The sequence below is a fragment of the Canis aureus genome, chromosome 4, assembly GCF_053574225.1.
Source record: "Canis aureus isolate CA01 chromosome 4, VMU_Caureus_v.1.0, whole genome shotgun sequence".
Classification (NCBI taxonomy): Eukaryota; Metazoa; Chordata; class Mammalia; order Carnivora; family Canidae; genus Canis; species Canis aureus.
This window is the reverse complement of record NC_135614.1, coordinates 43,797,190-43,819,520: the sequence shown is the minus strand read 5'-3', so window position 1 is coordinate 43,819,520 and position 22,331 is coordinate 43,797,190. Positions and strand designations below refer to the sequence as shown.

The 22,331-nt window shown below is 42.4% G+C and overlaps 2 protein-coding genes across 2 annotated transcripts in view; one reads left to right on the top strand and one right to left on the bottom strand.

Annotated features, from left to right (window-relative positions):
* DOCK2 (dedicator of cytokinesis 2) overlaps nucleotides 1-22,331 on the top strand; it is a 397,956-nt gene that overhangs the window by 193,622 nt on the left and 182,003 nt on the right. The gene's annotated exons all lie outside the window — the stretch shown is intronic.
* INSYN2B (inhibitory synaptic factor family member 2B) overlaps nucleotides 1-22,331 on the bottom strand; it is a 115,768-nt gene that overhangs the window by 3,125 nt on the left and 90,312 nt on the right. Inside the window, exons 2-3 of the mRNA XM_077895574.1 lie at nucleotides 17,023-19,250; nucleotides 15,838-15,912 (exon numbers count right to left, since the gene is read on the bottom strand). Of these exons, the coding sequence (XP_077751700.1) occupies nucleotides 15,838-15,912; nucleotides 17,023-18,368 (1,421 nt within the window). The 5' untranslated portion in view covers nucleotides 18,369-19,250. The remainder of the gene's footprint in view (nucleotides 1-15,837; nucleotides 15,913-17,022; nucleotides 19,251-22,331) is intronic.

Below are 22,331 nucleotides of genomic sequence, written 5' to 3'. Positions count from 1 at the left end.
CCTTGGGAAGATTTTGCCAGCCTTCTCAACCTCCAGTTCCTCAAGGACTGAATTGGCACCTGAAAAGCCTTCCTTTTAGGGTTGTTCTTAAGTCTAAATGAGATGTGTAATATGGCAGCCTGATAGTAGGTGTTCAGTAAATATTGCTTCAATCTCTCTCACACATTTATTTAATGCTATTAAATTGTTCATTCTTTTTATGCATTTTACACAAAAACTGTCTCATTATAGAAGATTTAAATAATGCAGAGGCATATATGATAAAACTGACAACTCAATTTCCTCATCAATAAAATGGACACAAGAGCAGCAACTATCTCAAAGGCTTTCTTTGAAACTAATATGTATTTTAACTAAGTGAGAGAACACAAAGGAAGTTCTTAGAGCAGTACCTGGCATGTAGTAAGCCTTCCACATGTGGTAGCTCGTGTTAGTGTTATTATTATCATCATTACCGTTATTACCACTAATACATTATGACTTTATCTTTTCCTTATCAATTTAACAATGTGTCTCATAGAGCTTTCCCTATACACTTACCTCATAGTATTCCTCCATGTAGACATACTTAAATTCTTTCCTTTGATGGGCATTTCCTAATCTCCATTTTTTCTTTGCTATTTTATTTGTGTGTTTTGGAGTCATTAATGTACAGACTCCATTGTATTATCTGTACACAGATCTTTGGGGTAAACATGATGCATCTGGGGACTGAGGGTTCCCAGAATCTGAAAGAGTCAGAGGACAGGGAGTACAGAAGCTCTGGCTTTGTTCATAGTAGGTGCTCACAGTGGGTACTCACACTTCCCATGCCCTTGAGGGCTTGAGAATCAGGCCTGCAGGTGTGTCAGAGTTTGTCAGCTTGCCTCATAACTCTGGCTCAGTTTCCCCAGAAACTGGACAGCAGGGCCAGAAAGAATTAATCCTACAGATGCCCCTGAAGGCTATGCATCAGCTCTCTCTGCCCTTAATTGTCCACTTTCCTCCCTAGGAGATTTACTTACAGGGGAGTTTCCACTGCCGAGATGATTATAAGAAGGCTCTTAAGCTCTCAGCTGTGTTTTCACCTGGTTTCATTCTAGAGGCCTCAGATGGCCCAAGATGAGTAACCAGTGTAGGAGTGTAGAAAGTGAAGGAAATGCAAAGTCACAGAAACAGTGCATTCTCCTTGCTTAGCAAGGAGGGAAATGAAATGTTTCATATGGAAGACAAAAGATCCCACTTGGGTTTATGATGTAGCATGACAGTCCAAGGCCTTTCTACCCAGCAAGGCATGAAAAGGAGCTATTATTAAAGGGACACTTGTGCTTATCTACTACCCTCATGTCACCTCTCAGAGACCCAGGATCAGAGTAAGTGCTGCTGGAAAGGCAAATCATGATTGTCACACATGCCTAATAAAACCCTCAAATGCACATTCCAAGATGGAAGAAGCTAAAGAGTCAGAAGATCCCGATGGCGTATTTTGAAGCCAATCTGATGGGGTATTAGTGCTTAGAAAGCATTTGGAAGATGTTTCTGATAATTTTGTTTCTGCATTTTTGATAAGTTTTACCCAGATTTTCTTCTCCTTGGTGTCATCCTTTCTTTGTCCATTCCTCCCTGGTCTATTCCATAGGGACATACTCCTGGCTGGGTGATCTATATAATGCTGTGTTTTTCAAAGCAAAGCTCCATGACTAATTAACTGTGAGATCTTGGGGAAGTCATTTCTCATATTTTAAGCCACAGTGTCCTCATCCGCAAAATGAGCATGGTACCTACTCATAGGATTTCAGTGAAATTTAAAGGATATGCATGTACAACACTCAGCTCAGAGCAAGGCACCAAGTATACAGCCAGTCATTCAACAAATATTTCTTGAGTATCACCCATGTGCCAGGCCCTGTGCTAGGTGCTAGGTAAGGAGTGATAGACAGACATATAGACATTATTTCTGGCTTCCTGGAACTGGTAGTCCAGTGGCTCTGTGTCTTCAGTAAATACTAGTCAACATCAAAAGCAATTAGGGACATTTTAGCCAAAGGCCAGGATTTGCCAGCTCAGTGAACAAAGGCTTCCACAGACTCAAAATGAGGCTTTCACTTCCAGGATGCACTATCCAGCTCTGCACTCCTCTGTCTCTGGGCCTAGGGTGAATTTTTGTCTGCACTCCCTGCACCTCACTCTCTGCAGTGGAAACTTAAGGAGATGGATTCAGAGGCTGGGGAAGAGTTGTTTCCAACAATCTCTGCATTGCTTCAAGGAAAGCATTAAAGCAGTAAGTTGCAAACTTTGATTCTTACCCCCATTAGCACTAGTTCACAGATAGGGGACACCCACATTCATAGTTTCTGCTACCTCCTGAAATATTCATAGCCTTCCCCCCAAGGCATAAAGATAACCTTCATCCTAGAGCACCAGATAGAGCCCAATAAAGTGGGTACCTCCTGCTCATTCTCAGAATTTCTTGTGCTTTCTGGTACAGGATATTCCACCCATCTATTCAGTCAGCCAGACTGTTAGCCAACCATCCACTTATCCAACCAAGTATCCACCCAACCAATTATCCATCCATCCATCCATCCACCCATCTATCCAACCATTCATCCATTCAACCAACTATTCATTTATCCAGCCAGCTAGCCATCTATTCTACCATCCATCCTTCTATCCATGCAACCTATAGTCTATCCATCCATCCTACCTACCATCCGGCTAACCATCCATCCAGCCAACTGTCCAGCCAAACATTTGTCCTGCTCTGGACCTGACATTATACTCAGTTGCAGGGATAATAGTAAGATAGACAGATGTGGATTCCTCTCTCACGGATCTTACATCCCACCCTGTGAGAGAGATGATTAAACTAACAATTGCCTTAAAAAATGCTTTGCATTTATCTCAACTACCCCTACCTTCCAACTGTTTATGCATACACCTCTACCAAATTATATGAACATAACATAAACAGGCCTCCTTCTTCTCCTTATATGTAACTTTTCTCTGACTTCACAATTCAAAAAAATGACAACAACAACAAACCACTTGAGTTTGTTAAGACTCAGAACAGTGTCCCAAAACCAATTAGAAAAATAATGCTCTGGAAGATTCCAGAATGTGTATAGAACTGGCATGCCTGCAGAGAGAAGAGCCAGGAGACAGAATGTTAACTCTGTCTCATCATCACAATTTAAAGTTCAGCCCAATATAGAGAATAGAACAGAGGCTCTCAAGTGGAACACTCCTGGGTTTGAACTGAGGCTATACTACTTACTGGCTGGGTGACCTTGGGCAAGTTGCTACTCTCTGAGACTCAGTTGAAAATGGGGATTATAAAGCTACCTTGCTAGGTAGTTGTGCAGATGGGACACAATAAAAGGCGAAATGTCCTCACATAGGATATGGTCTCGGCCCACTCTACTCTTCACTATCTTTTGTCTTCCTATCTTAGGGACTGACTGCCTTACTTTCTCACTCATACCTTTAGCTTTTTGGTAATTGTACACCTTGTCAGCAACATCACTCTTTACTCCTACCCTCTATATACATTCTGGGAAGAATATACTCTTTATGTTTCTATGGAAACACCACAGGTTTCCATTATAATCATTAGAGCTTAGGGAGCTCCCCACCCTCCTCCTGTAACTGTCCCCATGAGTCTTGGCAATTTAAAGAGGATTGAAAGTGACTTTCTTTTCAAGTCCAGGCAAATAGCAGAGTATAGGGAAGCATGTACACTTTGGAAAGAAATTGATTAATGGTTTTTAGGCCAAAACAATTTATTAACATAAAGGAAAACTGCCACTTTTCTTCTTATTCATCCATTTGACAAACTACTGTTTAGTTTGGAGAGGAGGAGAGGGAGTATATCTTGTTTTGGTAGCAGCTGCCTTATAAATAGGCTGGGGCAGTGCCCTTTCTCATCTGTTTTCATTTTGAGGCTGAGTAGAGAAGAGGAGATACCCCTCAACTCACTGCTTAACTAATTCAGCAACCTCTTTGAAAGGGGAATAAGGTACTTACAAGTAAACCCTTAGCAGAGGGTCCTTTGTAGTTTCTGGGGAATGACTGTTTGCCTTGGGCTTGGTTTCAAGGTAGAACACCAGTAACTTTTGCAACCTCACCACCACTTCTTTTCTACCTCTTAATCTCCCTACCCTGACACCCTTAGCATCTTCTGCCATTCATATTCCATAGGGAGGAGAGAAATATTGAGTGCTGAGCTTGAGCAGAGCTCTGGCTCACAGTTTGGGGCAAATGGTCAAGAAATTGTTACAATATAGGATTTAGGCCAGGAACCATTGAGATAGTCCGGAGCACTGAAGGTCTGTGAGATTAGTCCACTGAAGATGCAAGGAATACTTACCACCTGATTGAGGGGTGCCCAGTTCACTGAGGAGCCTTAGAGCCCTTTCTGCCCAAGATACCTGCGCATGGCACCACATTGCACTTAGAAAGTGAGCTCTGTATAAAGCAAAAATGGAAGAGAGCTTTCCAGTTTTCTTCCTGAGGGCCCCTTACTAATCTGACAGATCAATGCTTAAACCATCATGCTAGGTGAAAAGTAGAAGGATGTTTTTCTAAGTAATTGGAAGGAGCAAGAAGCCTAAGTCACAGCTTTTCTGGAAGAAGAAATAGTGAGAAGCAAAAAGTAGATAAATACATAAGTATATAAGAAAGCAACAGAGCCAGGCTCTAGATACAGTATCTTGGCTAAGCAAACTGAAGTTAGATAAGCCAAAAGGAGATAAAAGTTTATATAGAAATAAACAGTAGAAACCTCTTACTTTTATATAGCACTTTCATATTGCAAATCTCTCATATGTGTGTTTTTATTTTACCCTTACAATAGCCCAGGAAGTTGGGAAGGTTCCTATCCCCATTAAACTGACAAAGGGGTTAGCAAAGGGAAGTCGCACCATGAGTTATGATCAGAATCCAATCCTGGCTTCCTGACTGCTAGTCCTTTGTTTTTCCTAAAGAGGGATCAAATGTTTTAGCCCAGGGCTTGGCTATTACCAGGGGTTTTTATTCTAAGAAAGGAAGTATGAGAGTACCTGCACCTTGTTAGGTGAGGACATATGGTAATTAAATGAATAATAGTAATGAATAATTAAATGAATAATAGTAATGAGGATAAGTAGGAAGGTGGGTAGGAGGAGGGGTTGGGAGGTAAGAAGACAGGGACAACTACTACTATTCTCATTTATGGAGTGTAATCCGTATTGTAGACACTATACTAGAAGTTCAGTAATTCTTGCATGTCTCATGTAATTCTCACAACCCCATGAGATAGATATTAACTTCATTTTATACATGAGAAAACTACGAGGTTAAATATTCTGCCAAGAGCACACACGAGTAAGTGACAGAGCCAAGATTTGCACCTATATTGTCCTGCTCCAAAGCTTGTATACTAAGGTATACTGTGCTAAAAGAACATAGTAGTCTCTATCTGTGTGAGGTCCTAGTTGCCAAATGTGTATGGGGTGGGGGTGGTGAGGTGATGGTGATCAAGGCCTGGTGCACCACTTTAATGACCCTCTGTGGAGCCAGTCCAAATCTGGGGCTGGGCACCATGGGGGGCACTTTATGACCAAGCTGACCACCTCATAATAGTGTTTCTAGCTTGCAGGGTAATTCTGGCCATGAGGCTGCATTTCCTTAGAAGATGGACATGCTCGTAAGACGCAGCTTAGGGACACCTTGGTGGCTCAGCAGGTGAGCATCTGCCTTTGGCTTAGGGCATGATCCCAGGATCCAGGATCGCATCCTCCTTCAGGCTCCTCCCAGGGAGCCTGTTTCTCCCTCTGCCTCATTTTCTGTGTCTTTCATGAATAAATAAATAAATCTTAAAAAAAAAAAAAGGAGGCAGCCTACTCAGGGTAATATAGGTACTCAGCAATCTTGAGTCTACTGTAGGCTGCTGAGGTCTGTGGTGGGCTCTTTGCACTTCCTTCTTAGCAGATGAGTCTTGCTCTTTTATAAAGAGAAATGGTGACAAGCCACTGCCATAAACCATACAGTCCAGGCAAGTTGGCTGGGAAATTAATGATCTATAGCATCTCCCTGAGACAAAACATCTTCGGAACCCCTCTCCATCTCTTCCTCATCTGTCAGAGGGCTTCCGTGGCCCTTCTTGCCATAGAACCCAGGTGCACCACAGATTTATTGACCTCCTGCAACTTTCTTTTTTAAAGAATTATCTGTAAGAATCAATGGAATCAAAGAGGATAGTTTGGTTCCTCTCCACTTGGATAAATCACACTACTTTGGAAAGTGTCTCTTGGGAAGAATTATAGTCTGGGAAAGTAGGAGCTTTTGTTAGTTTGTTTTCTTCCCCCCAAACCCCTCCCCAAGCCTGGATGGGATTTTGTTCCTAATGCTTTCTTCTAATGATCAGTTTGCTCATTATTTATAGGGTATAGTTTTAAGCTTCACAACTTGCAGCCATTTTAAGTTGGCAAGTGCACCCCTTCTCCTAGGGCATCCGTCTGCTGACGAGTCCTCAGAGAATTGCAGTTTCTCTTCTTGGTACATAAATAAGTAGTACCAAGCTGTAGAAAGCTTCACTGCTGATCACTGTCTATGGAAGAAGTCTGTGCCCTGTGTTCTGTGGCTCTGTGTCAAGAAGGTCTTCATGTTAGGACCTCAGAAAGGGCAGATCATCTCAGAGAGCTTTAAACACGTACATTTATTGATTATGCAAGGTCAAAGGTTAGGGGGACAGGGGCAGGAAAATCTCCTGAAAGCAGGATCGATTTGAGCTCTGGCCACATTGAATCTTGGATAAGTTGCTCATGTAATCCCTCTGCATCTCAGTTTTCTCATCTGCAGAGTGATAACAACAACCATACCCACATTTTAGGGTTGTTGGGAGTCTAACATGAGATGATACATGTACAGTGTTTGGCAAAGCACCTGGCACTATGCCTGGCTTAACAAACAGTAATGATTGTTACATTAACTTGACAGAGAAATAAAGATTGGATCATTCTGTGGTCAGCCGTGGCCTCTTTGCCAGCATTTGTTATTCCTGTGAAATTCTAAACTTGATTGATTTTATATTTATGGTATGTCTCAGGCTATTTAGCTATTAATGCATTAAAATAGATTTAATTTTTATTTCAGATAAATTGCTGATGCTATAAATCCTACTTTTTCCTTGCATTCTAGGTAGAAGAAGAAAGGGATAAAGCTACTGAGAAAAATGGGGGCTAGGAGCAAATGTCCTGGGGATCAACCTGTTGAGGCTCAGAGAAATTTCCACATGTACCCCAAACTCTATGTCTGTTTCCTAAAGAGAGAGCTTGAGCCATGTTTGGCGGCAGTTGTTTGGGGGATGCTGGATGGTATTGCCATAATGTTCCTGTTCCAGCATTTGTAATAAATGCTGCTCAGTCCATATTGGAATGTGCTGAGGAATCCAAACACATCTGTGATTACTAGAAAGAACAGATATGCTCTGTAATTTACAATTATTTTTCACTGCAGACTTCATTGCTGGCCAGAGGGAGGACTGTGGCTAGAAGGAAAAGCTCTCACAGTTCACCCAGCTCCGCACTGGCAGAGCATCAGAAGCAGACAAAAGGAAAATACTAAAAAATTTAAGTGGAAAGTTGGTTACTAAACCCATAGGCCTGGGTGCATATTGCATTTCTAGTAAAATAATACCTTTTTCTCTGGTTAGGTAATAGCTGTAAGTGGCAGGCAAGGCCGAGACCCAGTGGTCAAAAAGCTTCACTGCAGAAGGAAACTCTAGGAAACATTCAGTGCCACTGACTGTGTGACCCTAGGTTGCTCATTAATACTCCACAGCCTCTTTCCTTGGTAAGGTACAAGCCTGGCTTTTTTCCTGCAAGGCACACAGCTGTAAGGCTTTGGCTTGTGTTCCAAATAGGCTCCTTCTGATGAGTTCTGAATACCAAAACTGTGAGGGAGTGACACCAGGTACAATGGAAAAGCTGGTTGCTGGGTGCAAAGGGAGATGCTTGCAGCAAATCTCCTCTTGAATATCCTTGATTTCTTTTTTTTTTTTTTGGGGGGGGGGGGACCAGGTTTCAAGTTGCTTTATCATAAGGCAATAAAACTTTCCAAAAATCATGAAGCATATTCAACCACATGATTCTCACTCGGTAGCATTTTAGTGATAACAAAATATCTTACCTATCATTAATAAATAGAATATAAAATATTTCATTTTTATCTCACCATTTAAAATGTCAATTTTTATGTGCTCTTTTTTTAATTTATTTTTTTATTTTAAATCTCCTCTTGAATATCCTTGATTTCTCTGTCTGATTCAGAAGGAATTGTAACAGCAACAGGAGTCAATCACGATGAAAATGCAGCCCATGGTCCATGGAGCTTGAGGAAATGAGAGGATGGTGGTGGAGGCTCCTGGCATTCAGTGTCACACATATTACCTGGTTCAGGAGCATGGGGTGACTACACTTCTCTCCTGAAGAGGGGGACAGTGGTGCCAGGCAGCACTTTGCATATCCGCCCTACCTGGTATTTCTGATTGCTCCTCCAGGACTCCCTGTGCTCTCTCATGCATGTTCTCTCTCTCTCTCTCTCAAATAAATAAACAAAATCTTAAAAAAAAAAAAAGACCCTGATTTTACCTAGTTGAATGTTTCTTAAGCTTTATTCGGATCAGACCTTTCCAAGGAGCTTGCTATAATTAAGACTCCTATCCTTTATCTCACCCCTTGCTCCAGCAGGTTTGGGGTGAAGGCCAGCAGCCAGTATTCAGATACACAGGAGACTCACCAGAGGATAGTTCCTAGCATTTGGGCTCTTAGCTTGGGAGCAGAATTGGGCTTCAATTGGTCTTAACCTTAACTGGAGGAGGAATGTCAGCAGGGATTGCCATTCTATTCCTGATCTCAGATGAGGCCTGAGGAGCTGGGAATTGTGGCAGGAAGGAGTGACTACAAATGAATCCTCTAAGTAATGCATAATGCAAGCATGGACCCCAAAGTGGACTGACAGAGACTCATTTTCTCTTCTCACTGGAAATAGGCCTCAAAAATTACACTTACTATATGAGCAAGCCCCCTGACCTCCTCTTCCTTTCATGTTGCATCCAATCTCACATGCACCCCCTAGTTAAGTCTGTATATGACGGTGTAACCCTTTAATTAGTAGAAAGGTAAATCATCTTTCCCATGATGCATTTAAAACAAAAACTATTTGCTGGGCTATTTTATTAGCAAGAATTTTCTTTTCATGGACATGTAGGCTGTTTGTCACAAAAGTTTCTCATAAATCAACTGCTACCTCTTCCTTTCAAGACCCTGATTCTGGGGCACCTGAGTGGCTCAGTCAGTTAAGCATCTACATTCAACTCAGATCATGATCCCAGGTCCTAGGATCAAGCCCTGCATTGGGCTCCCTCCTCAATAGGCAGCCTGCTTCTTCCTCTCTACCACTGTGCTCTCTCATGCATGTTCTCTCTCTCTCTCAAATAAATAAATAAAGTCTTAAAAAAATACCCTGATTTACCTAGTTGAATGTTTCTTAAGCTTTATTCAGATAAGACCTTTCCAAGGAGCTTGCTATAATTAAGACTCCTATCCTTCATCCCACCCCTTGCTCCAGCAGGTTTGGGGTGAAGGCCAGCAGCTAGTATTCAGATACCCAGGAGACTCTCATGCAGGTGGTCCTTGATTAACCTTTGAGAACATTATTTAGGGCCTACATCTAAAACACAAACCCTCATGATGCCCTTGGCTGAGGGGAACTGGGCCACATAACATTCTGCTGACATCCCATAAACAGGTCTGGCCTCTGAAGGCAGCATGCTGTAGAATCTAACTAGCCGGCCCTAGAACTGAGTCCCAATCTTGTCATTGCCACTTACTAGCTTCAGAGTAACTGTGTATGTGCTCTCACTCTTTCAGTCCTAATTGTCTAATATGAGTATTATGCAAGTGCTTGAGCCTCAGTTACCTCATGTGCAAAATGGAAGTATTTGTATCTGTCTCACATGATTGTTAGGATTAAATGTGAGAACAAAAGGTGTTTATAGTGACCAAGTATCTATAATAGGCACTCTTATTTATTCCCAACAGATCTCTGCCCTCAGCTAGCTGTCATAGAAGTCATCCAAAAAAAGTAAAAAAAAACTGACCTCCAATTAGATGTCAACAGTTTATGAATCATAAAAATTTAATCTGATTGTATTATTATTGCTACTGAAACAAATGATCACAAATTTAGTGGTTTAAAACACAAATGGTACTTGTAGAGCCCTGGAGATCGGAAGTCCTCCAGAACTGTAAATCCAGTGTGAGCAGAGCAGTGTTCCTTCTAGAGGCTCTGTAAGAGAGTCTGCTCTTTGCTTTTTCTACCTTTTAGAAGCTGTCCACATTCTTTACTTGTGATTACCTCTCTTGAACCTCTGCTTCTGTTGTCACATCTCATTCTCTGATTCTGCATCTCCTGCCTCTGTCTTCCCTTTATGGGGATCCTAGATCCTTAACCACATCTGCAAAGTCCGTTTTTCCATGTAAGGTAACATTCACCTATCCAGGAATTAGAATATGAACATCTTACAGGGCCATTATTCTACTCACCACACTGGGTTTTGATATTTTACCAAGAAAGACTGCGGGTCTAATGTCTTAAACCCCTCTCCCAAAGAGATCATTGGAGTAGTTCAGATACCACAGAGGGGAGATATTTAAGCATGAAGGGACTTTGTGGTTTGCCACAAATCAAACTTTGCCTTTCCAACCACAGCTGGTACAGAAATACTGGGCAATAATGTTGGATGGCCATGATGAATGAGGATCCCAATGTCCTGTGAAATTGCAACAAGCTCTCTGAGTCATCAAAGGAAGATTTGATTAGGTTCCATTTTGTCGAGAGTATATAGCATTCCAGGTATTTGAAAATTGACAATTTCTGTATTACATTCAGTTGTTTGTTTCTATTCAAAAATATCTACTGAGGACCTGCTGCATAGAAGCCTTCCAATAAGAAATTTGATTAGTTAAGACCCTCCACTTCCCCACCCAAGGGCAGGGACACACACAAATAGTAACAATGGCATTTGGGCAATCTAAATAACTGTCTCAAACCCACCACTGCTTTTTATCCTTGCTCCAGTCAATGTAGCCATTTTCTTTATTGACAAGTATCTACTGAGCACCAACTACATACTAGATATTGGCCCACAACTTTGAGATATTAGCCATTTGCTGAAGGAAAGAAACTCATCAACACTACACTATAATGCAATAGGATAAATGGTATAGCAGAGGAACATGCATGCCATAGGGTTCCTCCACAGGAAGGATTGATTGTAAGGTTATCCAGAGGAACTGGCTTTTAAGCTGCAAGAGGAAATTTCCAGTCAAGGCAGGGCAGAAAAGGCAACCAAGGAAATGAGGGAACTTATGCAAAGGCACCAAGGTATGATAGAACACACAGTATTTGAAACTGAATTCTCTGTGGCTTGGGAGAAATATGAGACCCAGCAGGTAAGAAGGTTAGGATCACATTCAAAGGGCCCTGAAAAATTAGCTAAATGCAGCAACAGGAACCAGGACAAGATTGTTTAGCAGGAGAGTGACATGTTAAGATTTTACTTTTTGGGCATTTTAGCAGTCTAAGGTTGCTAAATTTGGAAGGATTACCTGGGACCTATGGCAGATAAATGAGGTAGCATTCAAGTGACAAATAATGAGGGCCTTGACTGACCAGAGGAGCTAAAGCTAAGGAGATGGATTTAGCAAGTAGGATTAGCAGCCAGTCTGATGGATACTGTGAAGGAGAAGAGCGAGGCAGTGGGGACTAAGGTTTACGAAGTCATGGTTAATGGCTTTGAGCAAATTAGAACTACTAGGAAGATAGTTCATTTCATGGGAGAAAATAAGCAGTGTGTTTTGATAAATGGTGAATTTGAGGTGGCTTTGAGATATCAACATGGAAATATTTACAGGTAAACACAGAGGGGAAGAGAGCAATCTCATGAAAAAGGTAGGGGAGGATGGTGTCACAGAAATAAACTTAAAAGCCATGAGTGCAGTGGAAGCCATGAGAAGAGGCTGAGGCTGAGAAGAGGAGGCAGGAAAGAGCTGTCCTGGTAGACTCCCCCACACACAAAGGCTCTTCTGCTGCTCTCTCCTCTCTAGAACATTTCAAACCTTCCATGGCCAACCTCACCCTTCACCCATTTAAAATGGTAAGTTTCCAGCTTGCTTTTTGTTTCCATTGCTGAAGCAACATGCTTAGATAGGAGAAAGATTATGAGAAAGATTTCCTATTCTTTTCCCTAAAACATCTGAGGCATTTTACAACTTAAGCCAAGCAGAGTTTTTCAGGGATCTGCATCCAGAAAATAAATGCATGATTGGTGCAGCCAAAGACCTCCAAAAAGGCTCTTATTTTTTTAGACTGACTGCGAAGACAAAGTACTGGAAAAGCAGAGAATAGATGAGGGATGGAGGAGGGATGTGGCATGGAGGGACCCCATGCCTCTGAGAAGAGAAAAGGGAGCTTATTCCTTAGTGCAGCGTTTCCCAAACTTCATCTTTCATTTATCACCTTCCAGGCCTTTGTGAAACTCCCCACACCATCTGCACATTTACTTAATTTTTTCTAAGTCAATTCACTTTTAAACTTGAACATTTATACAAAACAGTTAATATCACTTTTGAAAGTGGAGACCTGCATTACTTATGATGAATATATAGAAGGACTAGTTTTCAAAGTTAAAAACTTCAGTAAAAAATTTAAAATGATTACCCTCTGGCTGGATACTGTTGCTTGCCTATGGCTATGAATCTGAGAGCTGCTCTCTTCTGGCAAAGAAGTGTGATAAGCAAGCATTATAAAGGCTTTGAAGATATTCTAGTACCAAACTCAGATTTCCCCTGCTGGATAATCAGAAGGATTGAAATAAATTTGAAAAAAAGACAGCCTTCTCACCAGGTAATTCAATGTTACTTATGTTGGTACCACAGGTGGCATTCACCCAATCCTTTGAGTAACTTGTCCTAGGATTAACACTAAGGAGAGTGACTGGGGACTAAACAGCCTGCAACCAGCTTAAGGCATAGAGGCAATTCCCACATTTTTCCCTTGGTACCTATGGTGGTCACAATTCCAAGGAGTCTATCCTCCCTACTGTATGGAACCCCTGAGAGCTATGCATGGGATCTGTAGGTATTAGTGTTGTTCCCCTCGGTGAGGTAGGATCTGCCAGAATGATTCATGGTAAGAAGAAAGCCATGGAGGCATGGGGTTGGGGCACCCAGAAGGCTATTCTTGGAGGCAGGACAATGAGTTGGATAGAACCAATGACCTCACATGTCTTGATGGAAACAAGTATAGCCTTTGGCTGATGGAGCCATTTGGAAAACCTTATGTGTTGCTAACTTAGCAGCAACATTTCCATAGAAGAAGACCCGACAGGCAACCCATCAGGTGTCCAGGCACTTTATGTACAGTGATGTGCCCTGGGCCCATCCATCATCAGGGAGAGAGACTGCTGCTTAACAAGGCCTGAGGATGAGTATTTCACATCGCTTATTCATCAGTTTGTAGATCTGATTTTCCAGGACACAACACAAGGTTTGAAGTTATTTGAAATGTTAAAAAAAAAAATGACAACTCTCATCTTCCCACTGTTACTCTGACAGGGATGTTGTTCTGATCTCTTTGCTTTCATCAAATTAATTGCCCGTTCCTTCGCAATGGCTTAGATGCAAGGCTGTAGATACTGTCTGGGAGAGCAGTCTGGCTTTGAATGGTAATAAGGGATGGGAGTATACAATTGCTGTTCTTGGAAAATTGGAAAGGGATGTGTGTGTGTGAAGGCTTGCTAACCAGTGCAGGGGTGTAACTTAATTTAGAATGTTTGCTTGGGATGTTTGAAGTACATACTAGAAAAATGCAAACATTCTCAGACTTGTTGGAAGGTCATAGTTTAGCCAAATATTGCCACTTTTAATTCAGCATAAGACGTCAGAACATCAGGACCAAAAGGGACCATAGGAGTCATCTAATGAAAGGCCCTCTTTTTTCAGACGAGGAAACTCAGAGGCCAGAAATGATTTGCTCAAGACCAGGCTATGAAACTCACAGTAGATTGGGAAATAACCACTTGTCCTTTTCACTTACAGAGCTTAATTAAAAAGTCATCTTAAGATAGTAGAAAATACATCATTCACTGCTGAAAAAAATAGATTATCCAAAACTTAAATGTAGGTTCATTAAAAACAATTCTTCTTGTTTATGATGAATAGATTTTGTCTTCCCTAAATGTCTTGGTCCTCCCAGTGATTAGGAAATTTGCTTAAGATAGGAGATATATAGGGACGCCTGGGTGGCTCAGTGGTTGAGCATCTGCCTTCAGCCCAGGGTCCTGGGATCAAGTCCCACATTGGGCTCCCTGCATGGAGCCTGCTTCTCCCTCTGCCTATGTCTCTGCCTCTCTCGCTCTCTCTTTGTGTCTCTTATGAATAAGTAAATAAAATCTTAAATAAAATGTAGGAGATATATATATTTAAAAAAAGATAGTAAAAAGTTAAGCAGTTGATGAGACTGCCTATTTACATTTTCTGATACCATAAGCCTTTTCCAGGGCTCCCTTTTTTGAGGGGATATTTTACACTGAGATAAAGGGCATTTCCTGTGAGTAGTCCTGAACCTTGTATTATTTGATAAAAATGCGTGGTCCTGTGACTCCTAAACATAAGGAGCATAGGGACCTCCTGACTTCTGTTTCCAGCACCCCTCTGTCCTCAAACCCCCTTGTTAGGACAAAACCCCAGGATTCTGCTAGAGAGACAGAGAGGTTTTAAACAGAAGACACAGGCAACACAATTGGGCTTCAATTTGCTCAGGCTCTCACTGCCTTTCTCCTCCAAGATGGAAAAGTAATAGAGAAGGCTCAACTGTATACTTTAGTCAGACAAAATTAGATGCCATCAACTGAAATGACTGCTTTTGGCTACTTTTCTACATTGCCACCAAAAGTGGACTTCCAGCTAAGGGGGCATCGATCTTTCTAGTAATAACAGTAATAACCCTTGGATTTGTACAGAGGTTTGCAGTTATAAAAGGTATTCACCTATATGAGCTAATTTGCTCCTCATAGTGACTCTTAATAGGAATAATTGTCCCCACTCCATAGATGAGGCAACTGAGCCTCAAGCGGTTGAGCAGGGCTCAACTTGGGGATTTTGACTTTAAGTTTAGCGCACTTACCGCTATATGATTTTTTCCCATTTACCACTTATAAAAATCTACTTTATGGTAGCAACCTTACCCTCTGCTAGAAGGAAATTATGTACTTAGTAGTGAACACAAAGTGCTTAGTACAGTTCTTGACACATAACACATGCTTGACAGGTAATAGCTACTGCTGAGGAAGAAGCAGCGTGGTGGAATAATTGAGATCACAGGGCTTGGGATCAGAAAGATCTGGATTTGAGTCCTGAGTCTGACCCCTCCTGCTCTCTGAAAATGTTTAATGCAAGCTGGGTCACATAGCTTAGCTTCCCCAAAGACACTGACACCTGCCTCACAAGATGTAACTGTGAAATAAGATATAAATATGCACACGGAGCTTAGTGTGGTGCCTATACTTACTGAGCAGTAAGTGTAGGGCGATTAACAAGATTTGCTCATAGACCTTATTGTAAGGAAAGAAAGCAATGTCTGCCTTGGAACCAGATGTTAACATTTCCGAGTTAAACATCTTTTTTTTTTTTTTTTTTTAAGTTTCAGGTATTCAAAGGCTTCCTGTCCTTGCCTCTCTCTTGACTTTCTGTGTCTAAGAGAGTTTACAAGGGTGTTCTGTGGCCCCCATAGCAGGCCTTGGTTGTGGCCAGGTACCTGTATATGATGCACGCCGTGTTCTGGCAGGTACTGCAATTGTTGAGATCTTGGCCAGTTCGATAAAAGTTGCGCCTGCAAGATAGAGCATTTGCTGGATGAATCTATGGGCAAACCCCATGGGATGCACACATTCTAGCAACTGGTTTCCTATAGCATAGCATTACTGATAAGAAATCAGTAGCAATGCTCTAGAGTTGCATGACAAGTAAAGAAACAAAAGACCCATGATCACAGGACCTCACATTTCTAGAGGGCTTTATAAATGTTTAACCGTTTTTATATCTGAGGTTTTCTTCATGCTGACAACAAGCCGGTGAGATGAGTCAGTTACTCTTATCCCCACGAATAGCTAGGGAAACTGAGGGACTTTGCAAATAGAAGGGAGATTATTAAAACTTCTGACCATTTTGTTCAGTGCATTTCTCGGTATCACCACAGTGCTTTTCTCTTATAAGGCAATGTTGGGTCTGATTCATATCAGCAAATGCCAGTTAATTACTTCTTCCTTCTCCTACCCTTTTGTTGATTAGCTTTAGCCATTCCTTCTTCCTAGTCTTTAGGGGGCACTTTTCAAAGGACAAACATTCCACACCTAAATAGATCACTGCCTTCTCCTCCCCAGACTGGTGCTGAGTCACCCAGGAAAGCATTTTGTGACTTTTTCTCTTTGCAGAATTGTGATCTCATTTCAGTTCCTTACTTAGCCGATCAGTGATGGAATGGCTGAATCCATCAAAGTGGTCAGTGGAGGGGAAGGTCAACAGTAACCTCAAGTCCTTTGTAACAAACACACAAATAACTAAAATCTTATGCAAATACAGCAACTTGCTAGAAGGATGGAGTAGGGGGGAAGTGCCTGTGTGCTATTATTCTCTGCCATCATTTATTAACTGGCCCCCTCTCTTTATAAAAATAACTTTTGGCCCTATTGTTTCACCACCACCCTTTCTCCAGTCTATTGATATCTGGACACAAAAACAAATGGCAATGGAAATCCAAAGCCTAGAAATGGATGAAATCTATTCAGAACAAAGGGACACCATTGGTTATGATTTGGGGAAACCACAGAGCCTAAAAGACTTCAGAGACATTTTATTAACAGGAACCAGTGCTCTCTCTCTTTGCCCCTGTCCTGGCAATGACTTAACCCAGTAGTTTTCAATGTAAAAAAATTCACCTTACCCTTCTGTGAGAGCTCGAGCTTTCTCCAAGTCTTGAATTACATTCAAAAGGACTTTAATTTTCTCTTGGTTCGAGTGCAGAGATTCCTCCACGGATTGCAGCCTGCCTTGGAGATCACAGAGTTCTCCCTGTGCCAGGTGAATTGGATTAATCCCACCAGTGTCTCTGTGGCTCTGAAGTTTGGTCTCCCTCCTTGGAAGAGGAGATGGGAGGTGACTGCTTCCAGAATAATTTTGAAACTCCATGGTGTCTGACTGGGTGGGATTCTTTGCCATCTGCTCCTGACACATGGGGGCAGAAATTGACATGCTGTTAGTTTTGAGTGACAGCAGATCTTGATGATTGTTACTCGATGATGAACAGTCTGAAGCCCCTCCAGAATGGGCTGGCTGGCTGTGGGAGTCTGGTGAGAAGGAGCTGTGAGTCCGTGGAGGTGATGGAATACATGTTTCCTTTGACCGAGATGACAGTGGGCCAAGGTCTTTGTCATCAGAGTTGTCTTTGGGCAAAAGCAATTCGGGTTTAAGTTTCCCTGTGCCTGGCATGTGGTTGTCATCGCTGGTGGCATTTATGCAGGAAAGGGATCTTTCTGAATCTGATAGTGGCCCTGTTCTCTCATCACTTGGGCACACATCAACCAAAGGATGTACAGAGTTGCTTATGTCACCTGACCTGTCTAGAGTGAAAGTAGACTTTCTAGCTGCCCAGGTAGGACTGTGGTAAATATCATCTGGGACCTGAATGGCAGCAGTTGCTTTCTCTGAGGCCCTCCAAGTCCCTGCTTCCAAGCATATGCTAATAGGCCCATTGCTTTGCACCTTGGACATTCTAGGAGGAAATGGGTGGGCCACTTTGACCCTTTGCGGCCCATCCTCGAGATGCTGAGCCAACCTTAAGTAGGCAAGGTCTGAGGATACAATGTCCTGTTCGGAGAGGTTGCCGTTGACCTGGATGGCACTTTGGGATACTGTTGGCATTTCTACCAGGGACTTGCTGGCTGTGAGTCTCTTCCTTTTGAAAACTGGGAAATGCTTCCTGAGACTGGGGGAGGTTTGGATCGCAATGTTCCGAAAGCCCCCTGCCTTCTGGGACCTGGGGAAGGAGAGTGAGTAGGTGGGGAGGTGATGGTGTCTGGAGGCCTGAGTCTTGCCCATCACAGCTGGGTCCTCAGAAGCTTGGACGTCAACCTCAGCTAGGCCAGGTGGAGTCTTACTGGTTCCATCTTCCTTGAACCGTACCTGCTGTGATTTGCTCCTGCGATGGTGAGGTTGCTTCACAAACTCCACTGACTCTAGGCTGTTACGCTTTAGAAGCACAGGCCGCACTTTCATATTTTGCTGGGCCATTGAGCCTCAGTTGGAAGGATTGGGACCATACACTTCTCTGGGGCACATTTCCTTAGGTCTTTAGAGCAGCATCTAAAGATGGTGACTCAGACACGGAGATCTGCCAGCCAGGATGAAGTGGTCCTCTCCTCTGTGTATAGGAAGCTCTGTTGGCCATTCCTAGCCCGTAGATTCTCCTTGGGAGCAGTCCGTAATGCTTCCCCTGCAGTTAAAATATTATTTCATCAAGGTGATAATTGCCGCTTAGATAAACAATGAGTTAGGCTAATCATTGAACATCTGATCTACCAAGAGAGCTGGTGGGCTGTTTATCAAGAGAGGCTGGCAGGTGGTTCTGATCCTGGAAGAAACTTGCTGTCTTGAACAAAAAGACAACAAAAGTACCATTTAGGGGATAGCGCCAGACTCCCAGTGTGTGAATTCCAAAAGAAACCTGCTACATTTGGAACATACAGCTTCGTTTCCCAGAGCATCAATTTCTACTGTAAAACTGTAGGAAACTTAAACACATCTTCTTTCCACAGCATGTAAACAGACAGGGAAATCAATGGCCAGGGGGCTGGCTTCTTTGATGATACATGATGCCCCTAAGAGAACATACCCATTTGTGTCAATCACAAATTCCTCCTTTGGGACCATTGCTTTCTTTCATGCTGTTTCCCTGTCTGTCACAAAACTCAGTGGGGTGTAACCAGGACAGGATTGAGGCATCCAAAGGCATTCAGAGGGGCAGAGTCTCTGTTGGGGTGTCTTGGCTGAAGGTCACATGTAGGCAAAGTGAGCCACGCCTATGGCCTTTGGAAATTTGAATGAGAACTGAGTTCGCTCGGCCCAGGGGCAGGGATCTGACACCTGGCAGTCCTGCTAGCAAGTGAGGAGTATCTGAAAGGGAAGAGAGAATGGTTGCAACTGAGAATGCAGTTTGGACCTGGGTTTCTCTACAAATACCAGCACCCTGGTCAAGTGCTTTAGAGTGGCTGTTCTAGGAGTAAGTCAGGCGCACTGCCCTTCTTTCCATTCTCCTAGTGAGCCAGCCACCTGTGGCCTCAAGACCTTAGAACAAAACATCTGTCTGCCTGGACCATTTCTTTCTCCCACTCCCAGGCATCACTCAGAGAACTATTATTCATCTTTGACATCCCAGCTTATATGCCACTTCCTCAGGGAACATTTCCAAGGACTTATCCCTCATATACGCCTGTGCTAGACCACAGCAGGACCCCTGCTCTATACCTTCTTGGCACATCTTTCATAACACAAACTGCAGCTGTCCTGAAAGAATCATTTGTGTCTGCATTTATTGAGTGTGTGTTTTCCTCCACTAACCTGTAGGCTCCAGGATGGCAGGGGCTGGAACATTTTTTTTTTTTTTTTTTTTTTGCCTGAGTATTTCCAGCCTTTAGGCTCACTGTAGATATATAATGAGCATTTGTTGAGAGAATAGATAGCTGAATAAAAGGCAGATCCCTTGGAAGCAAGGGAGGCCTGGGCGTGGTGTAGAGGTCCTAGGGCATCCTACTAGCATAATAGGTTTGGTGAGTTCCCTCTGCTTTGGCTGTAACATTTACTTAAGGACAAGATTTTCCACTAATGTCTTCATTTTTTAATTACTTTCCAGGAGATAAGTGTGCATAAAATTATCCATAAAAGGTATACCTTTTAGTAAAAACAGTTACCATTTATTGAAGGCTTACTTTTACCTTACTGAGGCCTTTACATGCGTTAATCATAACAGCTCACGTTTACTAAGTGCCAGGTGCTGTTCTAGGCATTTCCTAAGCTGTAACTCTCTCATTCCCTACCCTAAAGAGGTGAACACTATCGTTATCCCTGTTTTACAGCTGAAGCTGAGGCCCAGAAAGGTTAAGTAACTTTCCCAAGGAGACACAACTAATGATAGAGCCAGTGTCTGAACTGACACAGTCTGTGCTCTTAACCTCTACAACCCACTGCCTTTCCAACATTGCATTATCTCACTAATCCTTACAACATATCTATGAATATTGAAATCCCTATTGGACTGATGAGGAAACTGAGGTTCAGAGAGGGTAAATACTCAGTGAAGGAGCTGTGAACCCAAGAGCCTGTGTTCTTCCCCATGACGTTTTGACTTTGTCCCCTTGGGATCTGCCCACTCTGTGGGGCAGGTTATATCAGTGCTCTGAGAACAGACTTTGAAGACCTGTACAGGTCTGGAGAGGTGCAGGGGACTGTCCCCCAGACTTGCCATGGCAAAAGAAAAACCTGTTTTCTCTAAGTCCAGTGATTCTCACAGCATCAGATGAGGCAAGTTTGAAAGCCACCTGGGTTGACCAAAGGATTTTAAAGGAAAATAAAAGTGCTAAATATTTGGATTATCTTGGAGAGAGTATTATGTCTGTGGTGTCGGCCAGGAGTTATTAGAAATGCCCATGGCAGATTCGGCTTTCTTAGCTCCCAGCTTCCTTGAGAAAGACCAACTAAGCCTATGAGGCTGGGGCAGTTGAGTGGCAGGTCTGAAAGGGAATAGGATCCATCTGTAATGCTTATGAGTTATCAAGTTGTCATGAAGCCCTATAATTACTCCTCACATTCTGGATGTATGTTAGTCCTGAGTTGAGATCCCTGTCCCTTCCTGGTTACGGGTTTTGGGGTAATACTTATCCTCTCTGAGCCTCATCTTTTTTTCATCTGTTAAATGCAGGTGATGCTCATAGCATAGATGCTCACAGATACATGGGTTTGATGGGAGAAGTCAAGTGAGATATTTATGCAAATCTCTGATATTTGTACAAAGCTCAGCATACAGTAAGTGGTCAGTATGGGTTCGTTATTGCTCTTAATACTGTTATCCTCATCTGCAGCCAGATTCCCTTGTGGATTCTGGAAACTTTTCCAAGGTGGGTAGAGCCACTCTTGGGACAGAGAATGGACAGAGTTTGGGGTAACCATCTCACATTTGCCTCACCTGTCTGGAAAGCAGGGCTGGCTTCTAAGAGCTGCAACAACCCATAGCTCTCTAGGGAGATAGCCCTGCTCGTGATGGGTTCATGACAATCCTGAACACTACCTTTACAACCAGTTTCATGTTTCAATTGACTACAGCATTTTTAGGTCTGGAAAAATCCAGTAGTCCATCCCCTCATTCTATAACTAAGTCCTCCTCTCTGCATCATCCTCTTCATGCAGCAAGTAAGCCTACCTGATTACCTGTAGTAACAGGGAGCTCACTACTTAATCTCATAGTTGATAATAATTATTGTTATTAATGGTAGCAAATACATATTTAAAATTTACTATAACCATGCACTGTGTTAGAACTTGATATTTAATCCTTAAAATGGCCTTCTAAATATGATCCCTCATATACACCTGTGCTAGACCAGCTCATATATTTAATGTTTGTGCTGCAGAGCCTTGATATTTGTATGTCTACTTTTGTGGATTTCTTTGCTTAATTGTCCACTACCTCTTCTGTCTCCTTAACTATTCATTAATGCTTTTCTGGATAACTTAACTCACTTAGGCTACAATTGTCTAAAGCTGGTTTTCAAAACAGCTAGTGTTTAGTGAACATTGATTATGTGCCAGGCATCGTGCAGGTGTTTTTCTTTTACTTTAGTCTTTAATCCTTATGACAATCATAGAGGCAGGTGCTACCTGTCCCCCATTTTATAAATGAGGACACTGAGGCACATGAGGTTAGGTAATTTGCCATGTTACTCACCTGGCAAATGATAGTGCTGATATTTGAACCCAAGGACTGACCCTGGAGCACTGGCTCCTAACCACTGGCATTTCCTGCCTTCTCCAGAACTGGGGAAGGACTGATCTTCTTGTGTAAAGGTGTCAGGCAGGTTTCAAAATCCTTCCACATTTTCCTTCTGAAATTTGGCCATTATTCTGGTTTATCCCTGCTTTTTCTACAGAAAATTTATGTAACCTTGAGATGTTTATTGTTGATCTTTAAAAACAGTTGGTTTT